At 60.4% G+C, this 22,172-nt stretch overlaps 1 protein-coding gene across 1 annotated transcript; it reads left to right on the forward strand.

The window, feature by feature from the left end:
- The first annotated feature begins 2,448 nt into the window (after positions 1-2,448).
- On the forward strand, positions 2,449-21,394 carry C1QTNF1 (C1q and TNF related 1). The gene is made up of 4 exons (XM_016206302.2): positions 2,449-2,767; positions 15,884-16,049; positions 18,322-18,461; positions 19,020-21,394. The coding sequence occupies exons 2-4, from the start codon at positions 15,901-15,903 to the stop codon at positions 19,568-19,570; spliced, it is 840 nt and encodes a 279-aa protein (XP_016061788.2). The 5' UTR covers positions 2,449-2,767; positions 15,884-15,900; the 3' UTR covers positions 19,571-21,394.
- The last annotated feature ends 778 nt before the right edge of the window (positions 21,395-22,172 follow it).

Here is a 22,172-nt window from a genome sequence, read left to right on the forward strand (position 1 = left end):
CAAACATCCTAGCGCTTTGTACCCGCTCCAGCAGCCCTTCGTCAACAGCGTGAGGATTTACAGGTCTTAATCCTTTACGCCAAATACCCCCAATACAACAAGCTCTGACTACTCAGTTTTTCCCTAAATTCAGCACAACAAGGTGACTCCAACCGGGAGGCGGGAAGTGGCGCCCGCCGATCCCAGCGCAGGAAAGGCAAGTGTGGGACGAGGGGGCGCCACCCCAGAGCCGGGGGGAAGACGCGCTGTGTGCTCCTCGCATCTCAAGCGGAACACAAGCGGCCTCGCCAGCTCCGATCAGAGCCCCGGGGCCCCTCTCTGCTTTGCAGGTAAGGGAACTGTAAGGGCCCCCGAGGCTGGGCTCCCCCACGCGGAGGACTTTCGGCCGCCCCAGCTGTGAGCCTTATGGGGCAGCATTTCCAGAGCTCTGCTCCGCTCTGGGCCTCCAGGTCCAAGCCTCGGGATTATCTTAAAGGTAGCTGTCATTTAGTTCTTCAACCCTGAAACCATCTTGGTTGGACGGGGTCGGGGGCGGGAGCAAGTCCCCCGTCTCCACGCCTGTTTCTCTCGGAAGCCCCTCGGCCTGTGCGCTGAGCTCTGGGGTCGGGCCCCTGGGGGGGCCGTGGGGAGCTTTCCCACCGCGTTCAGGGAGCTCCCCCGAGAAACACCCGGATCCTCAAACGCCCGAGACGAAGGTCCTGCTTCTCTCGTGGTGTCTGTCCCGCAGTCTCCCGGTGCCAAGGCTATTTGAGGACGGAACACTAGGAGGTGAGTCCCGTGCTGGGCCCGGGCCTGGCTGACGGGAAAGCTCCCCGTTCCGCGCAGGACGGAGACGGGCTTATCTCCGGGTTTCCTGTGTCGATAATGAACCAGGGACACGAGTTTGGCCAAGCCTCAGACACGAGCCCGACATCGTGAGCAAGTCTCGGGTCCTCTGACACCGAGGACACAGTGTCTCCGATGGGAATGCGGTTTCTTCATCTTTCCAGAGAGTCCGTGAGCCTCTCCAGGTCACGCAGGACCGGGCACACGTCTCCCTCTGCTCCCGCGGTGCGGGGTGGCTGCTGGGTGTCTGTGGAGTGGCCACTGGTCTCTCACTGGCTCCCCCGCCCAGAGCCCACCCTCTGCTTCCACCTCTGTGTTCTCAGCGTGGCTAGTGGTTGTCAGGCATGCACCCCCCTCCCCCCGATTTCTTCCAGGCAGACACATGGGGAGCAGACACGGGAGAGATATTCCAAGGAGGGGGAGTGAGCCGCACGCAGGCTCTTTGCTTTGCCCTGAGCATCGCCAACCGGCATCCCAGGGTCTACATCCTCTGTCCAGGTGCAGCCAGAGAGAGAGGCCCTGAGTGGAGGGACAAGGAGACAGGAAGGGCAGGTAGGCCGGGCTGGTGTGGCTCAGGGGTTGAGCATCGACCCATGAACGGGGAGGTCACGGTTCGATTCCTGATCAGGGCACATGACTGGGTTGTGGGTTCGATCCCAGCAGGGGGCGTGCGGGAGACAGCCGATCAATGACTCTCTTTCATCACTGACGTTTCTATCTCCCTCTCCCTCTCCCTTCCCCTCTCTGAAATCAATAAAAATATGTATTTTTTTAAAAGTGCAGTTACGACCTCAGAGGAGGTCGGAGAGGGCATGGGAGGGGAGTGAGGGCTCAGAAAGAAAGAACTGTGACTGCAGCAGAGTTTTGCTTCTCTGGCCAGATCCCATCTCTTCTCCTGATATGATAAGATTCCAGAATAAGCCGGCTTTTTTCGGGGGAGGGGGGGTGCAGCTCCCAGGAAGCTCGGGGCAGCTATCGGGCTGTGAGGTGGGGCCAAGGGACTTGCTTAGAGAGAACTCGCGTATAAGATGGACGGAACGTCTCTCCTATCGAGGAATGAGACCGAGAAACGCTCCGTCCCTCCTGGCCCCGCCCCCGCGCACACTGACCTCTGGGAAACCCCGCTCCCCTGGATCTGGTCAAAGCAACAGACCATCACGGTCCAACAACACACACGCGTACGTACACGTGCACGCATGCAATTCTGCATTCCGCTCGGGGCGTTCGCAGGTTTCCCCCAACCTGTCGGTGGTCCCTGGACCCCAGATGGAGGCCCTGATCAGAGACGTGTCTTGGATCTGCCACGGTTTGCGGACTCGATCCCTCCCAGTTGGCTACAGGTGCCCCCTGAGCTCCTTGAACCCCACACCCCCTGCCACTAGGCGACTTGGGGTTCCCAATCCTCCTCATCCTGGGCTCCCAGCCACCCCCACACCAGGGGGGACTTCCAGACACTGGGAGTGGCCACCCCTGTCCCAGCCGGGGCGGGCTCCCCAGGGGCAGGGGGCCAGGAGGAGGGCAGCCAGCTTTCCCTGCCCGCCGGGCACACACACAGTTAATTCTCCGCGGCTGCTGTTTGGATAAAACACACTGGGAGCATTGGAGGCTCGGGCCGCTCACATCTGGCTGGGCTTTGCTCCTTACGCGTCCGTCCTGCTTTCTACGGCTCTTCCTTCACTTTCGAGAAACCCGTTTCCGCTTCTGGCCAGAGAGCCCTCGGAGCCAAGGAGATCAAGGTGCCCGGACGGCTGGGACCGGCCGCTGCCTGCGTGGGCCTCCCCTCTCCCGCGCCTTCTCCCCGGACGACTTTTCCCTCTTCCCCGCTCTCCGCCGACAAGTCTGTTCTCCCCCCTTCGGCCCAGGAGAGGCTCCGCTGCCGGGAGATGCTCTAAGAGGCGGCGCCGCGAGAGCCCAGAGGCCGAGACGGGGACGCCGGCCGGAGGTAGGTGGCCGGAGGGACCCAGCGCTGACTGGCTCCTTCCGTGGCTTCAGCCTGGGCGCCAGAGCCGAGCGGGGCTGACACCTTAGCTGCCAGGCGGGCGAGGAGCCCAGTGGGAGGGGCCCCGGTGGCAGTTGTGGCAAAAGGGCCGAGAGACTGGGAGCCGCAGAAGGTCCCGGTGCCTGCTCTGCAGGAGAGCCGGCTCTGTAGGAGGGGGACGGCCGACTCTGGCCCCCTCTGCGACTCAGGAGCAGGGGCTCTGTGGCCCAGGGACGCTGTCAGGAATGATGGGACGTCTCCCTGTGTTTTGTGGGGTGTTCATCTTGCCTTGCTCTTCTCTGGTGCTTTTCCAAAGGTGTGAAAGGAAAAGAAATGGTACCCAAGTCCCCTCTGCACCTGTGGGGAGCCTCCCGTCCCCCGATAACGCCTGGACCACCCGAAAGCCAGGTCTGTCCGGCCCTGCCTGGGGCCAACTTGGACCCCACTCAGGACAGGAAACGCTGACTCGAGCCTTGGTGCTCCTGGAAGGGTTCCTGCCTGGAGAGGGAGCAATAGTGCCCCTCTTCCGGGGACCCTCCCGGCTGCGGCCCACACTGCTAGGAGAGGGCCGGGGCCGAGTCCTCCGGCCTCTGGCCTGCACAGGCCTCTGTGTGCCGGCCCCCACGTACCGCCCAGCTCCCCAGGGCACTGCCATGCTGCAGGTATGCTCCCCCCCATCCTGGGCCCCCGCAAGGTGTTTGCCTGTCTCCCAGGCAGCCCCAGCGCCTTCCGTGGACCCCTGTGCCGCGGGCACTCGCAGTCCTCCCGTCTGCGGGAAATGGGGAGGAAGCCGCCTCGTTGGGACTGGTTTCTGTCTCTCCTGTCACTTAGTTTCTGGGAATGGAGGCAGTTGGGCACACTTGGAGTTTTGAAATCAAGGAGCGTCCTGAGAAATGGAATTTTCTCAACTGTTGGCTGAGTCTGGGTCCCCGGGGGAGGATTCGAGGTCCCCAGAGGCTGCTGGACCTTTGCTTTTTATAGTGCGGAACACTCGAGGCTGGCCCATGAGCCCGTCCGAACAGAGGCACTGGCCTGCTGTGTGCTGCAGGGGGAGGCCTGCCTGGCCGGGAAGCTCCGACGTCCCCAGGCCTGCTTGGTGTCCCTGCGGAAGGCAGGAGAGACAGAAAACGCAGGTGGAGGGGAGATGGGGGTCAGAAGGCTGCCTTGTCCCCGCCCATCCCTCCTCCCCACTCACCCTCTTGACCTGAGAGCTGAGTGGATGAGAGGAGCTTAGGGATGAACCCAACAACAACCACCGCAATAAAACTAGCGGGAGCCACGTGTGTGTGTGTGTGTGTGTGTGTGTGTGTGTGTGTGTGTGTGTGTGTGTGTGTGTGTGTGTTTGTGATCCAGAGCAAGTGTTCTCAACAGTCCTATCCGTGGCGCTTTCAGCCTTGAGAAGCTCAGGGAGGCCTCACTCCTTGCCCACGGGTGGTAGATGAAGACCAGAGACTCAGACCCGCGTCTCTGTGCCCAGAGAGGGGATGCGATTGGTTGAAGGATGCACAGCAATCCAGGCTGAGGCTGGAACTCGGAGCTTCTCCTTTCCAAATTCCCACTTCCCAGCTGCCCAGAGAGAACAGAGAATGTGCCCTGGGGCAGAAGGACAGCCGGGTCCTGCTTCCCAGGGGCCCTGGCCGCTCCTCTCGCTCCTCTCGAGCTCTCCCCTCCGTTTCCCACCTCGAGTCTCCAGTGATGCCAAGGAAAGTGCTCCCTGCAAACAGCACGTCAGGGAGACAGAGAAGCTCTGAGCAGAAGGGCTTGGGTGGGCCCCCTTCTGCCGGAGGGTGCTGCCACCTGTCCGGGGCAGGTGCAACCCGGCAGCAAGGGGCACCTCCCCGGTGGGAGCTGAGAAAGCCGACGTGGCCCAGGGAGGGCGCAGGCTCCTCCTTCCTGGGACATCACCTCCCTGCTCCGGGAACCAGCACAGCACAATTTCTTCGTTCCGTTGTTCCCGGTGCCTCGAGCCCTCCCTCAACCACCAGCTGTAATTAGCATGACTCACAGACCAAGTATTTTGGCATTGAGCTTCACCCATCAAAACAGAGATGAAAGGAATTTCGTAGATGCAGTGGTGCTGCTGGGAGTCCTCCCTGGACACAGGCATGTCCCCGGGCTGGCGGCTGGTGTGGGTCCCTGTTCCTAGGGCCGGGAGCGGCCGAGGCTTCGGGGCCTTTGGGAAAGGGAGGCTGGGAAGCCGCGGGTCAGGAGCTCTGCCTGCCAGCCCACTGGGAGCAGCCCCGTCTCCCTGCCCGGAGGACCCAGAGATATTTAATTGGGGGGCACAGCCTTCCGCAGCGATTCATCTTGGTGGCGTAACGACAGTGTAGGCTGGGGGTTATTATTTTTGCCCTGTTTTTACCTGCTGGACTCTCCCTCCTCTCAAAGTCACATGAGGCCAGGCATCTCCCCGACCCTCACATAGCGCAAGGATTGTCTGCCACGTAGAGGACAGTGTGACAGGGCCATCGAAGCCTGCATGGTGCTTCCTGCCATGCCCTCGGGCAGCCCCAGAGCCGGTCCTGTGAGGCCTGGGATCTGGGACTCTCAGGAGCCTGCCCGGGGTCCATGCGGGGTCCTTGGCCTGGCAGGGCCCGTTCTGCACTCTGGAACCGCAGACGTTCAGAACCGGGCACATGGCTCTCCCCTCCTCCCCGAGCCCCACAGCAGAACCTCAGTGACACTTACCTCCCTTCCTCTCTGGGATGGGCTCAGGGGTATGAGATGCGGTGGGGCTCGTAGGGACATCTTTATCTCTGGGTCCCACTGAGAGATGCCTGTGAAATGGGAGACACAAGTGGCCCTTATTGTCTGGGGAAGCCACTCACCCTCTCCCACGCTTGCTTTCCAGAGCTGGGCTCAGAGTGGGGCAAATGTGAGCAGGGGCACTGGAGCCCCCCCCCAAGCCTATCACGGGTGTTCTTGGCCTGCTCTGGAGGCCCCTGGAGTCAACCCCTTCTCAGCTGTGGATGGCCCAGTCCAACTGGGGAGTCCTGCCCTGAGCATGGATGCCATGAGCATGGCTGTGGGCCAGGCTGGGCCTCGGGGTCTGACCATCTCCCTGGCTCCTGGAGGAATTTTCTTTGAAATGAGACAAAGCCAGGCAGGAGGCTGTGGGCAGGGAGCACGGGAATGAGGCAGATAGGCAGGGGGTGGTGCATGAGGGGTGGGACATCGGGAAACCAAGTGCTTGGTGCCCTGTGCTGGGCTGGGTCCCCTGTCCCTGCTGGCTACTGGTCAGGCCACCCTTGGTGGAATGCCCCAAATCCTTTGCCATGGGTTACACCCCTGTCCCGAAGGGAAAGCGCCTCATCTGGGAAAGCCTCGAGCTCTGGTGGGTTTGCAAGGGGTGCAGTCAGGCTAGGTTGGCCCTGCAACTCCGCCCCAGGGGTTCCTGGGGCTGGTCTTTGGGTAGGGACTGAGATGTGCTTGGAAGCAATTGGGCCCTTTCTCTCTGTGCAGAATCGAGTGGGTACTGGTGAGAGACGGGTGGATCAGGGGGGTGAGGTTCCATGGGGTTTTTGGGTCTTCAGGCATCAGGACTTCCCTCCCCCATGAAGGTATAGTTGTGAGTCCCGGGGGTGAGAAGACCCTGAGAATGGCACCTAAGGAGGGGCGGGACCAGGCCAGGCAGCTGGGGACCTGGGCTAGAGGCCGATGCCCGCCCCCCTTTCTGTCCCAGCTCCTGTAGTCTCCTGCTTCCCATCCCCTCTCTGCAGGTGCCCCTACTAGGGGTCCGCCCACGAGGTCCCCAGGCAGCGATCCAATGGGCTTCCTCCCATCAGAGGATGCTGGGGGCTGGACGAAACCATTGCCACCCTCTCAGGACGTGGGCTTCTTGCCCTCCCTTTTCCATCTGGGGTTTCCGTCCACCTTGCAAAAGCAGTGAGTGCCCTAAAAATGCACGTCCCACAGCTACGCCCCTTATATGTTGAGGGGCGTGTTCCCGGTAATGCTTTGCCTGCACCCAAAGGAATTAAACTCCTGGCTGGCTGGCATCCCTAGAGAAATCTCAGCACCTGGCGGAGAGTAGGCCCTCAGTAATCTGCAGAACGAATGAATGAACGAATGCGCGGGCCCAGCTGGTGGTAAGCTCTTCAGAGCCAAGGTGCAGCTGCTGTTCCAGGGGGAACCAAGGGGGCCAAGCAGCTGGACACATGGCAGCTGGGAGCTGCTGGACTGCAAGCTGGCTGCATGAGCCTGTCCTATCTGCCATCTTCCTGGGACCCCTCGAGATGAAGTGTCAGACATCCCTGGGGCTCACCTGAGCTCCAGCCCCTCCCCACTGTGGGACCTGGGGTGAGGGGCCCAGAGCCCGGCATCTCATCGGTGCTAACAGCTGGGGCTGTTAGCGGGAGTCTCTGATAGACGATGGGCCGTGAGCTTGCGTGGCCACTGTGCAGAAATCCCGACGATGGGCTCAGGGACTTGGCCCCGTGGAGTCGTCTCAGGGCTACGGGCAGCTTCCTCTGGTAGCAGGTGCCACCACTAAGTAGTGTGTCAGGGACAGACGAACATCCTGCTTCTAGAAGACCAGTTCTCTCCAGCTGGCCTGACCCTAGCCCAGTAAGGTGTCCGTCCCCGGCCTGACCCGTGTCCCCAGCATCTCCAACAGGGCCTTCTGCCCCCGAGCGAGGGCTGCTCTTCTCCCTGTGTTCCAGAACCCGCCCTCTGCCTGGGATGTAGTACACATTCAATAAATACCCGAGAAAGACTGTGGGACATCAGCGCCAGGCCCATTTATGCTCCCCATGGCCCTGCGAGAGCCACGGATTTGCCTCGGCTCCCTGAAGCCCCTCCTCCCTTCTGCTGTTCTATGCGTAGAGGCAAATTCCCTGGAATAAACAAGATGCTCCCTCAGTCCCAGGGTGGGGCTTATTTGTCATTTTTCTAAGTGGAAACTAATGTGGACTTTATGGGAAAAAATATGCGGCTGTTATAGGGCCCAAACCCAGGGAAGCGCAGCAAGCATACGGCCAACATCCGCGTTTCATCGCCCGGAGATGACGGCTGCTAGCAGCCAGGTGGGTGGCCTGCGGGTCCCCGCGGCCGAGTGTGTGTGCGTGTGTGCGTGTGTGTGCGTGTGTGTGCGCCCACGTGGACATGTATTGACGTGTGGGTGTCAGCAGCCTGCACCTTCACTCGTCGCGGCTGATGGACGCCTCCCGTGTGCGCACATAGTCACGTGTTTGCAGAGGCACCCAGGGCACTGCCGGCAAAGCAGCCCCCACCCCACGCCGGCATCACTGACGTGTTTATTGAAGTGGGTGTCCTGGTTCTCAGCTAGCCCCCCTCCCTTTTTTTTTTTTTTTTTAATATATTTTTATTGATTTCAGAAAGAGGAAAGGAGAGGGAGAGAGACAGAAACATCAATGATGAGTCATTGGTTGAGCCCACAACCCGGGCATGTGCCCTGACCGGGAATCGAACCCTGATCGCCTGGATCCTAGGTCGACGCTCAACCGCTGAGCTACGCCCGGCTGGGCCCCCCCTCCCTTTTTAAATCCTTACCTGAGGATATTTTTTTCCATTTTTTTTTTTTAGAGAGAGTGGAAGCGGGAAGGGGAGCGAGACACACCGACTGGCCCCGCGGTGTGCAGGCCGATGCTCTAACCACTGAGCGCGCCCGCCAGGCCCCCCCTATGCTGCACCAGCGGTTGTAATAGCGAAAGGCGTTTGAGGCTGTTTCCTCAGGACGCTGAGGTGGCACGTCGCCCTGGCTCACGGAGGCCGTGGGCGGCACCTCTTTCTGAAGCATTAGGTTTTCCGAGTGCAGGTAAGAGGAGCATTTGAGGAAGAGACGGCTGGGTGGCCACACCAGGATCCTGCGTTCCCAGGACATTTAATATTGTGCCTTGCGTCACCCGACCCCGAGTCAGGGGGGGGTTTGCACTGTGGGTTCCCGGAGTCCTCTCGCATGGTGGTTCTGCTGCTTGGGAATAGCCTGAGAAGTGAGTGTGCAGGCCAAGCAGTACCGAAGGCCAGCCAGCCAACCTTCAAGGCGGGCCTGTACTGGATGCTGGAGAGGGGGCTTCCCGGAGGAGGCGGCATTGGGCTGGATATGAGGAGCATGTGGATGAAGGAGGTGGTGGGAGAAAGAGACATAGGATGAGACCCTGGGACTTGTGTTGGGGACTTGGAGTGGCTCCAGATGGCTGGAGTGAAGGACACAGGAGCCGGGTGGGATGAGGGGGGCCAGAAGTGAGGCAGGAGCTGGGGGTTCAGACAGTCCCTTTATTTCCATGTGGCTCCTGTTAAGCCAAGGGTGGAGCTCCGCTCTGCAGTTTTGAAAGCTGCCTCTGGTGAGCAGTTTGGAAGAGAGACGAGAGGCGGGGAGACCGGAGAAGAGCCGACAGAGAAGTGGTGACAGAGGCTGGGTGGCGGGGGGGTTAGGGTTAGAGAGAGACCTTCAGGAGGGTGGGGATGGGTCAGAGGAGGCAGATGCAGGAGCGTCTGGAGTCTTTATGGCTCCCAGCTCTCTGGCCCGGGCCCTGTGTGAGCGGCTTCGACTTTTCCACAGGGGAAGCTGGTATGATGGGCGCTGGGGTAGGAGACAGGGAGTTCAGTGGGGCCCAGGGGTCTACGACAGAGCAGAGACGGTCAGAAGACGGTCAGGTACCTGGGCCCAGCCCAGAGCTGCCAGGAGAGCTCCCTGCAGAGAGGGATGCTGTCCCTGCTGGGCTGTCCAGGAAGGCGGCCACTTACAATATGCTCATGGGACTGAGAATGTCTTCGTTTATTTTAACTAATCTAGCCAGCCCCACGGCTCGTGACTACTGTTTTGGAGAGCACAGACCAGGCCCAAGTGGGGACGGACACTGGGAAGCTTTCGGTTGATGCCACTGTGTAGGAAAGGACAGGCAGAAAGGGTGTTGGGGTGAGGGGCTGAGAGCCGGGGCACAGCCAGGAAAGCTGCCATCCCGAAGGGGGCGACGGCGGAGCTGGGGAGGAAGAGGCTGCGGTCGTCCCTGGCGGTCACTCCGCAGAGGGCTGGCATCGAGGGACGCCGCTGATTGGAGCCATAGCCGTCCTGGCTGGACTGGGCAGCAGGGCTGATTGGATGCTGAGCTGAATTCTCTTCTTGCCCTTGAGGCCAGTGGGCACGGGACGGAGTTCTGTCTTTGCCAGGCTTCCTCTGCGGGCGGATGAAAATTGCTAAGTTGATATCCAGGCTCCAGAAAACCGACGACGGTTGTACCGCTCGTGAAAGGACAGTGTGACGGACGGGGGCCCCGGGGGGCCCCGGTTCTTTCCTCCTGTCTGGGCGCGGGCCGCTCCCCAAGGGCGTCTCTGCTGCCAGGAAGCGGGCTGAAGGCCAGGCCACCTGCAGAGAGGGCTCGAGGCACAGCATGAGCTGTCACTGGCTCCTCTCTCACCCGGTTCTCAAAGCAGTGGCCAGCCCGCCGCCAGAGGCCCACAGCTGGGAGGTGATCTGAGGACAGCGCCCCAGTCAAGGAAATCTTTGTCTGCACGGGGCCGGGACTGGAGCTGCGGAGGCTGGGCCAGGCTGGCCAGGTGCCCCCAGAGGCCTGCCGCCTGCGGCCCACGTGGTCCCCGTTTGCAGGGCCTGGGCAGAAACTTTGCGTCCGTCTCTGCTCCAGGTGAGCAGTTCCTGGCTGTTAGCTCCCCAGGAGAGGATGGGAATGTTTTAGGGTGTGGGGGGGGAGGGGGCAGTCTTGGCCCCTCTTTCCTTCACCGTTTTGTCCCAAGTCAGACCTTGCTCCACGTGAGGGAAAGAAGTCCTCCCTTATCACTGGAAAGCCCCATCTCCATCCCTGACCCTGGGCCTCGGGGTAAACAAATAAACCCTCAGACCTTCAGAAATAAACGCTCCTTCTCTAAGCCCAAGAGCCGAGCTGCTTCTTGGAAAGTGGAAAAGAGGGAGATTCAGGGTGTGAGATGGCCCGGGATGCCCAGGCTCCGGGAAAGGCGCTGCTCACCTCCCACTGACCTGATCCCACACCCCCACTGCTGCAGCCTCTGCAAGATTGGGGAGAGCGGGGGTGGGGGGGGCAGGGTCCGGGACTGAGCTGGGGCTGCCCAGTCCTAGGAGGCAAAATAAGATACGAAACGGGCTCTGGGATCGGGGACCATGCATTGTTCATCTGGGCGCCACGCTGCCTCCCTCCTGCCCGTCGCGAGTGTGGTCAGTGGACACTGAGTGTGAGGAACAGCTTCTGGGGAGGAAAACGCTGATGGTCATCAGGGCCAAAGGGACATCCCAACATGACACCTTCTCCCTGCTGGGCACCTCAGGATCCGAAGCCAGGAGACCTCCCCCAGCAGCTGGAGAGCTTGGAGCGTCCGTCTGGCAGGAGAATTCTGGCAGCTGTAAGGGGGGGGGGGGGCGGCCTCGGGCTTCCTCTCTGGTGGAGAGGCTACTGGGAGGGGCAGGGGGCAGGGGGCAGGGGGCAGGAGCAGGAGGCGGTTGCCGAGGAATGGCCGAGGCTGTGTGGAAACAAGGAGTGGTTGGGTGCTGAGCGACAACTCATCCTTGACCTAGAAGACGTTAGTGTGGGAGAAGGTCCGAGCTGATGCAGATAGAATTTGGGGGTGATGTCCAGGTCCCACAAAAGCCAGACGAAGATACTGGTGTTGGGTGGACTGAGGTCTGGGGCACAGCCAGTGCTCCTGGAAAGCGTGCAATGCAGGCCAGCGGTGGAAAGGAGAGACCTTCAGCAGATATTAACGAGGGCTGGTGGCTGATTCGATGTGGCGGGTGCAGGAGAGGAAGGAGCCTAAATGACTCCCAGATTTCTGGCTGCTCTTTGTTCGCAGTCCCTCCCTCCTCCAGCACTGGCGTCATCGTGCTGGGACACAGCTCTCGGGCTCTCTGCAACGATGGAGAAGTTCTGCCCTGGGCTGTCCAACGCGGTGGCCACCAGCTACGGGCAGCTACCGAGGGCTGGGAACGTGGCTTGCGTTCTGAAGGAGCTGAATTCTGAATTTTATTGAATTTTAATCCGTTTGCAATGAAATAGCTACATGTGGCTCATGGCCATGCATCGGGCAGCGCCGCTTAGAATGTCACCACTCACCGTTTGCTTCAATGTTGCCATTCTGACCCTGGCTGTAACCATTTGCTTCAATGTTGCCATTCTGACCCTGGCTGTAACCATTTGCTTCAATGTTGCCATTCTGACCCTGGCTGTAACCATTTGCTTCAATGTTGCCATTCTGACCCTGGCTGTAACCCGGGACCCTCTGCCTCCTCTGCTGGGCACCTTCCTGAGTTTGGGGTTGGATGCCTGTCTCCCAAACCCCACTGTGTGAAGGGTGGGCCTTCAGCGAGCCGTGCCCCAGCGGCATTTTCTGCTGAGAGGAGCTGCTGGGGCTACAGGGGCTGTTGGGCTTGTTTTCTAAACTGTTGCTAATTGTTGCTAATCCAGGGAGATCCTAGGCTTCTCCCTCTGGAACAGCTGGCCACCCGATGGGGACAAAGGGAGAGGGAAAACCATGTTTATAAAATGCCTTCCTCAAAAGGTGCTGGGCTGGGTGTGGCAGCGAGACAAAGTACAAACATGTGGTGCCTGAGCTCTGGGAGGCGACTGTCAGACTCCTTGTGACAATAAGGAGGTGGGCGGGGCCAAAGAGGACAGGCCCGATTTTAAGCAGAGGGAAACTTGGATGTGTCTGGGGGTGTTGCCCCCTTCAAGGGTGCACCCAGCTCCACACAGGGCTGAGGGGGGATGAAAACTGCTGACGAGGAAGTGTCTCCAGGCCTCCCACCTCTTCCGGATCCTGCAGTTGGCCCAGGGTCCCTCCGTCATCCGCCCTCCTGCTCGAACGTTTTGTTCCTTGTTGGGGTGGTGAAGCTGGCTGCCGATGGGGAGGGTTGAGGAGCTGCAGGTCCGAGAGGCGAGGGGGAAGGGAAGAGGCATTCACGGGGTTGCTGTGGAGCCTGGCGAAGGACTTCTTCCCAGGGTTTGGGAGACGGGAGTCCAGAACTTGAGTCATGCTGGAACTGACCTCAGATGGCTCGACCGCAAGGCAGCCCAGGGCCTGGGCCACGTGTGGCCGGCCGTGGGGGCCACTTCCCGGACCTGCCTCCGCTGCCCTCCTGGGGGCAGACCTGTCCCTCTGTAGGGGACGCCTCCCAGTGGGAACGCTCAGGGCAGCCTGGAGCCGAGTCTGGTTCGAGGTCGAGTCATCCCGTGACTAAATGAACACACGGTCAGGATGCGGGCTTTGCCGCCAGGCTTGGTACAGTGGTGCAGAAGGTATTTCTGAAGAAGAAAAGCTTTCGCTCTGGGTTTGCTTTGGCCTCTGCTGCCCTCGCTGTCTGCCCTGCGCCTCGGATGCTTTGCTGGCCTGTCACGTAGGTCCACCCCACTGACACCCTCACCCCCAGGCCAGCTGCACCCGGCCCCCGCCTCCCCCGATCAGGGCACAGAAAACCCCTCTTCCCTGCCAGAAAGAGACCCGGCAACGAGCAAAGTGCTGCTCCCATCAGGGGTGGGGCACCGATTCTCAACGGCGGGGGGTGGGGGTGGGGGGTGCTTTTTGCTTCCAGGGGACACGGGCGAACTCTGGAGACATTTTTGGGTGTCTCAGCTGCGGTGGTGGTGCTCATGGAATCTAGTGGGTGGCAGGCGTCCAGCGGTGCTGCTAAACATCCTACAATGCATAGGACGATCCCCCCAACAAACAATCGCCCGGCCCCAAATGTCAGTGGTGCCAAGGCTGAGGAGTCCCGGGGACAGAGGCAGGACCCCAAAGTCACTCTTCACTTCCTGTTGTTGTTTCCCCGGCTTCTCCAAAATGCATTATTTTGGATCCCCCTGCTCCCCTCCCCCCACCAAAAAAAAAGTTTAAAGAAAGGAAAACCTCTCTTCCTTCCAAGAGATGCAAGCTTGGCATTTACAAGAAAAAGAGAGTCATGATTAAGGCGGCGAGGAAAACAGGAAGCACACAGAGAGGGAAATCAACAGATACAGAGAATTCAATGGGTCAAGTGACAGTCAAGTTCAGGCTGGTCCGAGAGGTACTCAAGGATGTCCCAGGCCCGGGGGAGGTCACCGTGGGCTGTGTGGAGTCTCAGGGGCCAAGCGAAGGTGCAGAACAAGAGGCCGTGAGGAGCGAATGCGAGGAGGAGGGAGAGTTAGCGCCCGGAGCGGGTTGGGGAGGCTCCAGGTGACGTAGGAGGCCCTGAGCCCCCGGGGTCCTGAAGACCGGGTAAGATTTTGACGTGACCCGAGGGCAGCCTGTCCAGCGCGCATCCCCCACCTCCATCCCCTTGTGCTTAAAAACTGGGCGATCTCAGGCTGACCACTTCCCTTCGTCTGTTTCTCCATTAGTAAGTTCGGTGTCGCGATGAGTGAATGTTGTCCCCTTAAGGGCGTCACCGCAGGTTCATACGGGGTCTGCGACGGGGTGAAATGATGAAAGGACGTGTTCTCAGGCCCAACACCAACGGGCGAGGCCGCGAGAGTGAACGGAACGGTACTTGCCCGCCCAGCCCGGCGCCCGGTGCCCGTGGCCGGGGCCCCGCTAGCCGGGTTCTTGGTAGCAGAGAGGAGAGCTCCCGGCCAGGGTCAGGGCGGCCTGCCGCTGGGTGGAGGCGGGTGTGTGAGGGCGCGACTGGCACCTGGCCCTCGCGTGGTCCTCGGACCAGCAGCACTGGCGGTACCTGGGCCTTTTTGAAAATGCAGATGCTCATGGCCCCGCCCCAGGGCCGGTGAAGCAGGATCTGTATTTTGATAAGATTCCCGGGCTATGTGTGTGCGTTGAAATTCGAGGTATGGGGTGCTGTGCTGAGCAGCTGAGAGTGGGGACAGAGGTGGAGGGTCAGGCTTGTCCTGCCAAGGAGCCAAGGGAGGTCGTAAAGATTTTGAGTGGGAGGCTGGTCCAAGCGGCCTCGGTTACCGGAAGGGTCCCTGGGCCCTGATGCTTGGCTGGTGGACAACTTGGAGGCAGGGGCCCAGTTAACGCCCTGCAGTGGAGGGGTGGGGGTCATGCAGAAGGTGGGTGACTGGGAGGAAGGGGGCTCCTGAGGGGCAGTCTTCCCGGCTCTGAGTCTCATCACATCTGCCTTTTCTGTCCCAGGCTCTGGTCCCCGCTCTCTGCCTCCCCTCTGTCCTCTTGACATGGCACGGGGTCTCTCCAGAGCTGTGACAGGGAGCCCCTAACATGGGGTGTAAGCGGGAACCCCACAGACCGGCCCAGGGCAGAGGGTCACGCCCTCGCCACTTCCAGGCCTCCGCACAGTGGGTGTCTGAAGGAAGCCCTGGCTCCCCGGGAGCGTCGAAGCGGCATTTATCGGGGCAGATAGTCCTGACAATGGAGAACTCCGTCTCAGGGCTTCGGTTTCCCTAAACGTAAAAGAGGAATTAGAAGAGATCAGGTGCAGGACTTTGGAGGTTGCTGTCTGGCTTGTATGGCTTGTCTCAGTCATGACCTGATCCCACCCTGACGTGGCCGGCGGTTCTTGTTCCCACTGGGCCTCGGTTTTCTCACTGGGCAGCCAAAGACGGTCAAACTACATCGCCACAGGTCCTTTGAGGTGTTAAATTATGAGCAAAGATGGGTGAGGATTGGCCACAGCTAGCTGGGGGGATACCCCTCACTAAAATCCAGTAGGGTGCTTTGCCTATTTTAAACCCAAGCACCACCCGAGTGGGCTCACTGGGCCCCCCGTGGACATCTCTGTGTGGAAGGACCGTCTCAATCCTGGACTAGAAGGGTCCTGTCTGTGGCTTTTCCCAGAGCAGGGTGAGTGAGACATGGGGTTGGCCTCCGAGGACTACAGCTGCCCCCTGGGGCTGGGGCTGGGCCCCGCCTGACACTGTAAACTGGATGCTCCGGGACGCTCACTGGTTGTCGTCCTCTGGTGGCCACAGAGCAATGTGCACACCTGCCTACTCGCCGGTTCCCAAGGTGCCGGCTGGGGCAGAGTCGCTGCACAGTGATCCCCAAAACCCATGTGGGATTTTGCTTGTTGTCCTAATAAGGCTGATAAATGACCGTCTGCGGAACCCCATGGCCGGGGGGTCCCATCCTGGGAGGCTTGGTGGGCTTGGGCAGCTGGGTGCCCCTGTGGAGCCCCTGACAACCGCATCCTTCCCAGTGTGTGTCTCCCAGCAGGGCGCTGCGGGACGATGGGGTCCCATGGATTGGGACTCGCGCTGGCGCGCTGCTTGCTGCTGGCCTTCGCCTGGAGTCTCGTGCTGGGCCGTGTGCCGCCTGGCCAGCAGGAACAGCAGGAGCAGGAGGGGACAGAGGAGCCACTCCTGGACCATGCAGAGAGGTGAGGCTGCAGGTGCGGGTTGGGGTGCGCATGCAAGTGAGGCTGCAGGTGAGGCTGCGGGAGCTCCAGCTTGGCCGGGCTGAGCCTGGTGCTCCAGCATCTACGGGGCTTGTTCCCCTCTCCATGCGAAGGAGCTCCGTGGAGTCTGAGGAAGCTGGGCCTGGAGGCCAGACGAGCCATTTTCCCACTCAGTGACCTGGGCACCTTATCTGAGGCTGAGAACAGTGACCCAGCCTCATTCCAGTCCAGAGGAATGTGGATCTGGGTGGGGTTTTGCAGCCACATCTTTAACTAAAGAGCAGAGCAAAACCCTGCCCCGCCCTCGGTGTCTCTCCATTTCCACTTTGCCCTTTGAGAAGCTCAGCTGGGCTCTAGGAAGTGGGAGCAGGGACGATGCTGGACCCACAGCCGGTTGGTCTCCACGACCCTGACCATCGGGTCAAGCTGCAGGATGGGGAAGGATTGCTGATGCCTGGCAACAGAAGCGGCAGCTTTCCTGGAAAAGTTACGGATTTCTTCTCAGTGGCGTTGTCTCCACAAACACGACCTTCAGTGACATAGACTTTGGCTGCTTGGGATATTTTGTAGGAGTACCCAAGATGCTTCGGGTTACTCATGAAACCGTCATTCACTGAATGTGAGGTCCTAGCCCTGGCCGGTGGACTCAGTGGTTAGAGCGTCGGCCGGCGCACCAAAAGTCGCAGGTTTGATTCCCGGCCAAGGGCATGTACCTGGGTTGCAGGTTCGATCCCCAGCCCCGGTCGGGGCATGTGTGGGAGGCAGCCCACCCATGTGTCTCTCTCACATGTCTCTCTCTCTCTCCACATATATATATATATCTCCCTCCCTCCCTCCCTTCCGCTCTAAAAATCAATGGGAAAAATATCTTCAGGTAAGGAGTAACAAAAACAAAAGTGAAGTCCTGGACGCCCAGGTGACAGCCTGACCCCGGCTTTCAGTTTGTTCATTAATTTGAGCCCTGGGCTGACTTGGTACCCAAGGCTTCACTGTCTTCAGAGAACAGTGGGACTGCCCAGGCCTTGGGGCAAAATCACATCCCTCACCCCCATCGCCCCTCCTTTTCATCCAACAAACACTGAGTGCCCACTGTTGGTCCGGCCATCTGCTGGGCACCGGGGATACACAGATGAATGGCACAGTCCCTGGTCTCCAGGAACTCTGAGGTTGTGGGGGGCAGACACCCATAACCTGATGCAGTGGCTGGGGGCCTACGATGCTGGGGTGGGGGTGCTGGGGAGACCAGGCAGAGGAGTGACTGTGTCTTGAACACGTGGGAGCCTCCCAGGCGCGGATTGAGGGCATATAGATCCCTTTCCTCGATTGTCCTGGGGTTTGAAAGCTGGCGTGGAGTTAGATAAGGTGCTGGCGCATTGAGAGGGACTGTGCCACCTCCCAGAGGGTCCTGTCCCCGCCCTGGAGCCAGGGCGCAGAGCTGTGGGTGAGAGTACAGTGCAGCATTGTGCCACAAGGTGGCAGCATGGGGCTGTCACGTCCACCCAGCCCAGGAGCCAGTCTTCCAACGCTGCTTTGTAAATACTAGTCTCCAGCTGCTTCCGCTCGAAGAGACCCCAAAGATCTGGTCGAACTCCCTCATTTACAGGGAGTCGGCTTCATCTAGCATCTTCTAGAATCGCAGATGCATGAAGGGGACGGCCAGTCACAGCATCGTCACGTTGCCCAAAGGCCTCCTCCTTCAGGGGCAGATTCTTCCAAGCAGCCTCTGTCTGGCAGCGCCCACAAATGATTAGGGGTGGGGTGGAGTGGGGTGTATGTGTGTGTGTGTTTAATGTTTTTATTGGTCTTTTTGAGAGAGAGGAAGGGAGAGTGATAGAGAGAAACGTCAATGATGACAGTCATGGATCGGCTGCCTCCTGCACGCCCCCTGCTGGGGATCGAGCCCGCAACCCGGGCCTGTGCCCTGACCGGGAATCGAACTGGTGACATCTTGGTTCATGGGTCGATGCTCAACCACTGAGCCACACCAGCCGGCTGATTGCTGTTTTTGTTATTATTGTTTCCATTACTTTCAATTGCTGTTAACGGGGGGGGGGGGGCATGTCTCTCTCCCAAATCTGAGGGCCCCAGAATTCACCGAGAGCCAGTGGGTCCCTGTCGAGGGGAAGCTCACGCAGCCCCTCATGTCTGAGAGAGCGAGGGGGCTAGTCGGCGATGCTGGCCCCCTGGCAGAGGAGAGAGGGGTTCCCAGCTCTGGTGGCTTACGGCTTTCACTGGGATGTCTTTATTCCCCTAGGGCTGAAGGGGAGCATGACAAATACAGTCCCCAGCAGGGCGAGGAGCCCCCAGCGTCCCGGTGCTATCGCTGCTGTGACCATAGTGCCCCCGTGTACCCCGCTGTCCCGGTGCCACAGATCAATATCACCATCCTGAAAGGTCAGTGTGCTACTGAGCCAGGGGCCTTCCCCCGGGCGTGGGGCGTCTCTGTCCAGATGGGGTTGAGGGGGACCAGGACGGCTCCCTCGGGCACAGAGCAGGGGCAGGCTGTCGTCAGAGGGCCGGGAGAGGAAATGCCGTTTCTGAGGCTCTTGGCCCCTTTCCAAGAGGAGAGATTGGCTCTCCCCCACCTGTGTCCACACAACAGGCTCTGGGCTCTGTTTTGAGGCTTGGCGCTCCCCTCCCCGCCCCCAGCCCTCCACCCAGCCGCCCGCATGCCCAGGTCCTGCACACGGTGGGTAATTCTGCAAAATCACAGTGTTGGGAAGACACGTGGCCGGGTCCTGGGTCCCTGGGCTGCGCCAACATCTGCAGTCCATTTGCGCCATGAGCCGCGGCCTGGACTCAGCGCCTGTTGCCGTTGGACAAACCCATATGTTCCCTTTGCTTTGCCAGGACTTTCCAGAAGGAAAAAAATAACTGTTGCTTCTGGGTGAAAATAGAACCCCGAGGTCGGGTCCGCTTGCTTGACGCCGTGTGTTTTTCTGTCCCTTTCAGGGGAGAAGGGTGACCGGGGATATCGGGGCCTGCAAGGGAAATTCGGCAAAACCGGGGCGGCAGGTGCCCGGGGCCACATGGGTCCCAAAGGGCAGAAAGGCTCCATGGGGGCCCCGGGAGACCGTTGCAAGAACCACTACGCGGCCTTCTCCGTGGGCCGCAAGAAGCCGCTGCACAGCAACGACTACTACCAGACGGTGATCTTCGACACGGAGTTCGTGAACCTGTACGGCCACTTCAACATGTTCACCGGCAAGTTCTACTGCTACGTGCCCGGCATCTACTTCTTCAGCCTCAACGTGCACACCTGGAACCAGAAGGAGACGTACCTGCACGTGATGAGGAACGCGGAGGAGGTGGTGATCCTGTACGCCCAGGTCAGCGACCGCAGCATCATGCAGAGCCAGAGCCTCATGCTCGAGCTGCGGGACCAGGACGAGGTGTGGGTGCGTCTCTTCAAGGGCGAGCGTGAGAACGCCATCTTCAGCGACGAGTTCGACACCTACATCACCTTCAGCGGCTACCTGGTCAAGCACGCGGCCGAGCCCTAGCCGCCTGGCCTCCCGCCGCTCCGCCAGGCTGACTCCCCCGCTCGCGCTCGCCTGGACCCCACGGTCCAGCACCAGGTCCAGCACCAGGCCGACACCGTCAGCTCTCCCCTCGCTCTGGGTTACCCAGTCCCCACGCCCCCAGCTTTGGCATTCGACATGAGGCCCCTCGCAAGAATGGGAGGGAAAACAGCCGTGTGGTCCCAGGCCTTGCTGCCTCCAGAGATGAAATCACGGCGCAGATGCCTGAGAGTGGCCGGGACCTCCAGCTCCCCTCTGTGGACATATCCTTAAGTGACCTCCGCGCGGTCCCCTGCCACGTGGCACGGTGTCGGTGTCCCAGAGTAAGTCATCTTTTCTCTGTTGCTCAAAGTAATTATGCAAATTTTGAAAGCTGAGCCGAGCACAGGAACCTCCGGGAGAGGAAGCCACTGCCTTCCCACAGCCGCCCTGGACCCCGGGGGAGGCCTGTTTCTCTCAAGGTTGCAGGAGATTCCTTTTAACAGGAGATTGATAGTGGACCACATCTGGCTCAATTCTTTCAGGCCACATACGAACCTTCTTGTGGACAGCCGAACTGATGTCACATCCTGTGGACATCTCTGTGGCCTTGTCTGAGGGTTCAGGGGTCTTTCTGAGCCACAATAGTGAGGGGGTTTGGGTTGGGGAAGCAAATGTCAGCTTCCAAAAGGACAGCCAAGCCCTGGGTCTTGGTCTCATGCTGGGAAAAGCAGCTCCCTCACTGTCACCCGCAGGCCCCTGGCAGCAGCTAGGGACTCTGGGCCCGGGACCTCCAGATGTTTCTGTGAGGAGCAAAGCTCAGGATCACCAGGGCAGAGCCGCACACCTCGTACGGCTCTGCTCCACTCCTCCCCCTCCCTTGAGCCCTGGGCAGGGCCTCTGTGCCCACCATCCTGGCATCACCTCTGCTCCTCCTCTCAGACACGTCACCCACGGGAGGCAGCAGGCCTTTGGTTCGGTAGCAGCCATCACGGTTAGACATTTCCTATAAACCCCATGGCACGCCGTCTCAGATTCGTGTTTCCAGAGGGTTCAGCATTCAGCCCCGGAGCCCTCCCCGAGGCCTCCAACCAGCAGCTGAACACTGCGTGGGAGCGAGAGGGAGCTGGGAGGGGCTGGAGGTCCCCCTCGGCCCATCTTGGGACTCGGTCCCTGGTGCCAGGAGAAAGGCTTGTCCCAACCATGCGGTCAGACCCCCTCTCTGAGGTGGGTGTGGGATGCCTGGGGTGGGCTGCTGCCGGGATTGGTGCTTTGGCCTGCAGCCTACATTGGCCCTGCAGCCCTTCGTGCTTCTGATTAATGCCCAGGGCCAGGGTCACTCTCCTACCTGCGTGGGCCCTTAAGTTCCTCCAGAAGGCTTCCCTCCCACCACCTGGGGACCCTTGGTCTTGACCAACGCCTCTGCCCTGGGCCTGGCCACAGGGTCCGGGTCCACACATCCGCCCTCTGAAGGAGTTCTGCTGGTCAGACGTTCAGCCTGGGCTCCCACGGGTATGCCACCCAGTAGGGTGCCCGCCGCCGCTTCCTGCCATCCTGACGCTCTTTCAGAAAACATTAAACTCAAAATCCTGCGTTTCAGCATCGTGGCTCCTGAGTCTGATCTTTGAACCTTCCTATCGTCACCTCCGAACCCTACCCACTGCCTGTGGGAAGCCTGAGGACCCTCAAATGGGTACCTGGGGACATTGGAACCCAGTGAGCACTGGCTGGGCCCTGACCCGCCTCTTTCCTTGGGGGAAATGTTTCCCAGGCTCCGCTGGACACGGCCAGGGGACGCCCTGTGGTTGGAGGTGCCTTCGAGTGGCCGGCAGGACTTGGACGACTGTTGTTGCCTGGGTTGCCACGACAACCAGCAGGCGCTTGAGAGCTTCAAACAACAGTGGCCAGTTCTCTCCCAGGTCTGAGGCCAAGAGTCCAAAGCCAAGGTGTAGGCAGGACTACCCATCCCCCCCGCCCCCAGGTCCGTAGGGAGGGTCCCTCCTTGCTGCTTCCAGGTCCCCGTGGCCCCAGGAGCTCTGTGACTTATGGCTGCATCACTCCAGGGTCTCCCTGTGTCTCTTACATCCCTTTCCCTTCTCTCTTCTAAGGATACCGGTCCCCAGATGAGGGGTCCGCCCTAATCCAGGATGGTCTCCTCTTGAATCCTTGTTTGTTACATCTGCAAAGACCTTATTTCCAAATGAGGTCACGTGCACAGGTGCAGGGGTAGGACTTGGCTGTGTCTTTGTGGGGGAGGACAGCACCGACCCACTGGCACGCCCTGCAGGCCCCCCCCAGCCCCCCCAGCCCTCTTGCTGCCTGAGTGGCCGAGAGCAGACTCTGCCTCTCCCCCGTGCCTGCCAGCTGGGTCCGTGGCCAGGCCCTGACCGGCTGCCAGCGGGCAGTTCAGAGGCAGGCGGACAGCAGGTGTCCTTCCTTCGCCGGGTCCCGGGTGAGCCGGCCAGGCGTTCAGCCTTGGGCCGAGGCCAGGACACCGGGGCAGACACTGCCATCCTGCTTCCTGCAGGACAAACAGAAGGTCCCGCCCCACGAAGCCGAGGCCGCTGGGCAGGGGACGTGTTCTCCACGCAGCCGGGAGTCGGGC

The sequence above is a fragment of the Miniopterus natalensis genome, chromosome 17 (genome assembly GCF_054644295.1).
Source record: "Miniopterus natalensis isolate mMinNat1 chromosome 17, mMinNat1.hap1, whole genome shotgun sequence".
NCBI lineage: Eukaryota > Metazoa > Chordata > Mammalia > Chiroptera > Miniopteridae > Miniopterus > Miniopterus natalensis.

Bases quoted from the DNA above. Each gene is read 5' to 3' on its own strand.
- C1QTNF1 (XM_016206302.2), top strand. From the start codon at position 15,901: ATGGGGTCCCATGGATTGGGACTCGCGCTGGCGCGCTGCTTGCTGCTG. The intron at 16,050-18,321 runs GTGAGGCTGCAG...TTATTCCCCTAG, and splicing joins CTCCTGGACCATGCAGAGAG to GGCTGAAGGGGAGCATGACA. The intron at 18,462-19,019 runs GTCAGTGTGCTA...TGTCCCTTTCAG, and splicing joins CAATATCACCATCCTGAAAG to GGGAGAAGGGTGACCGGGGA.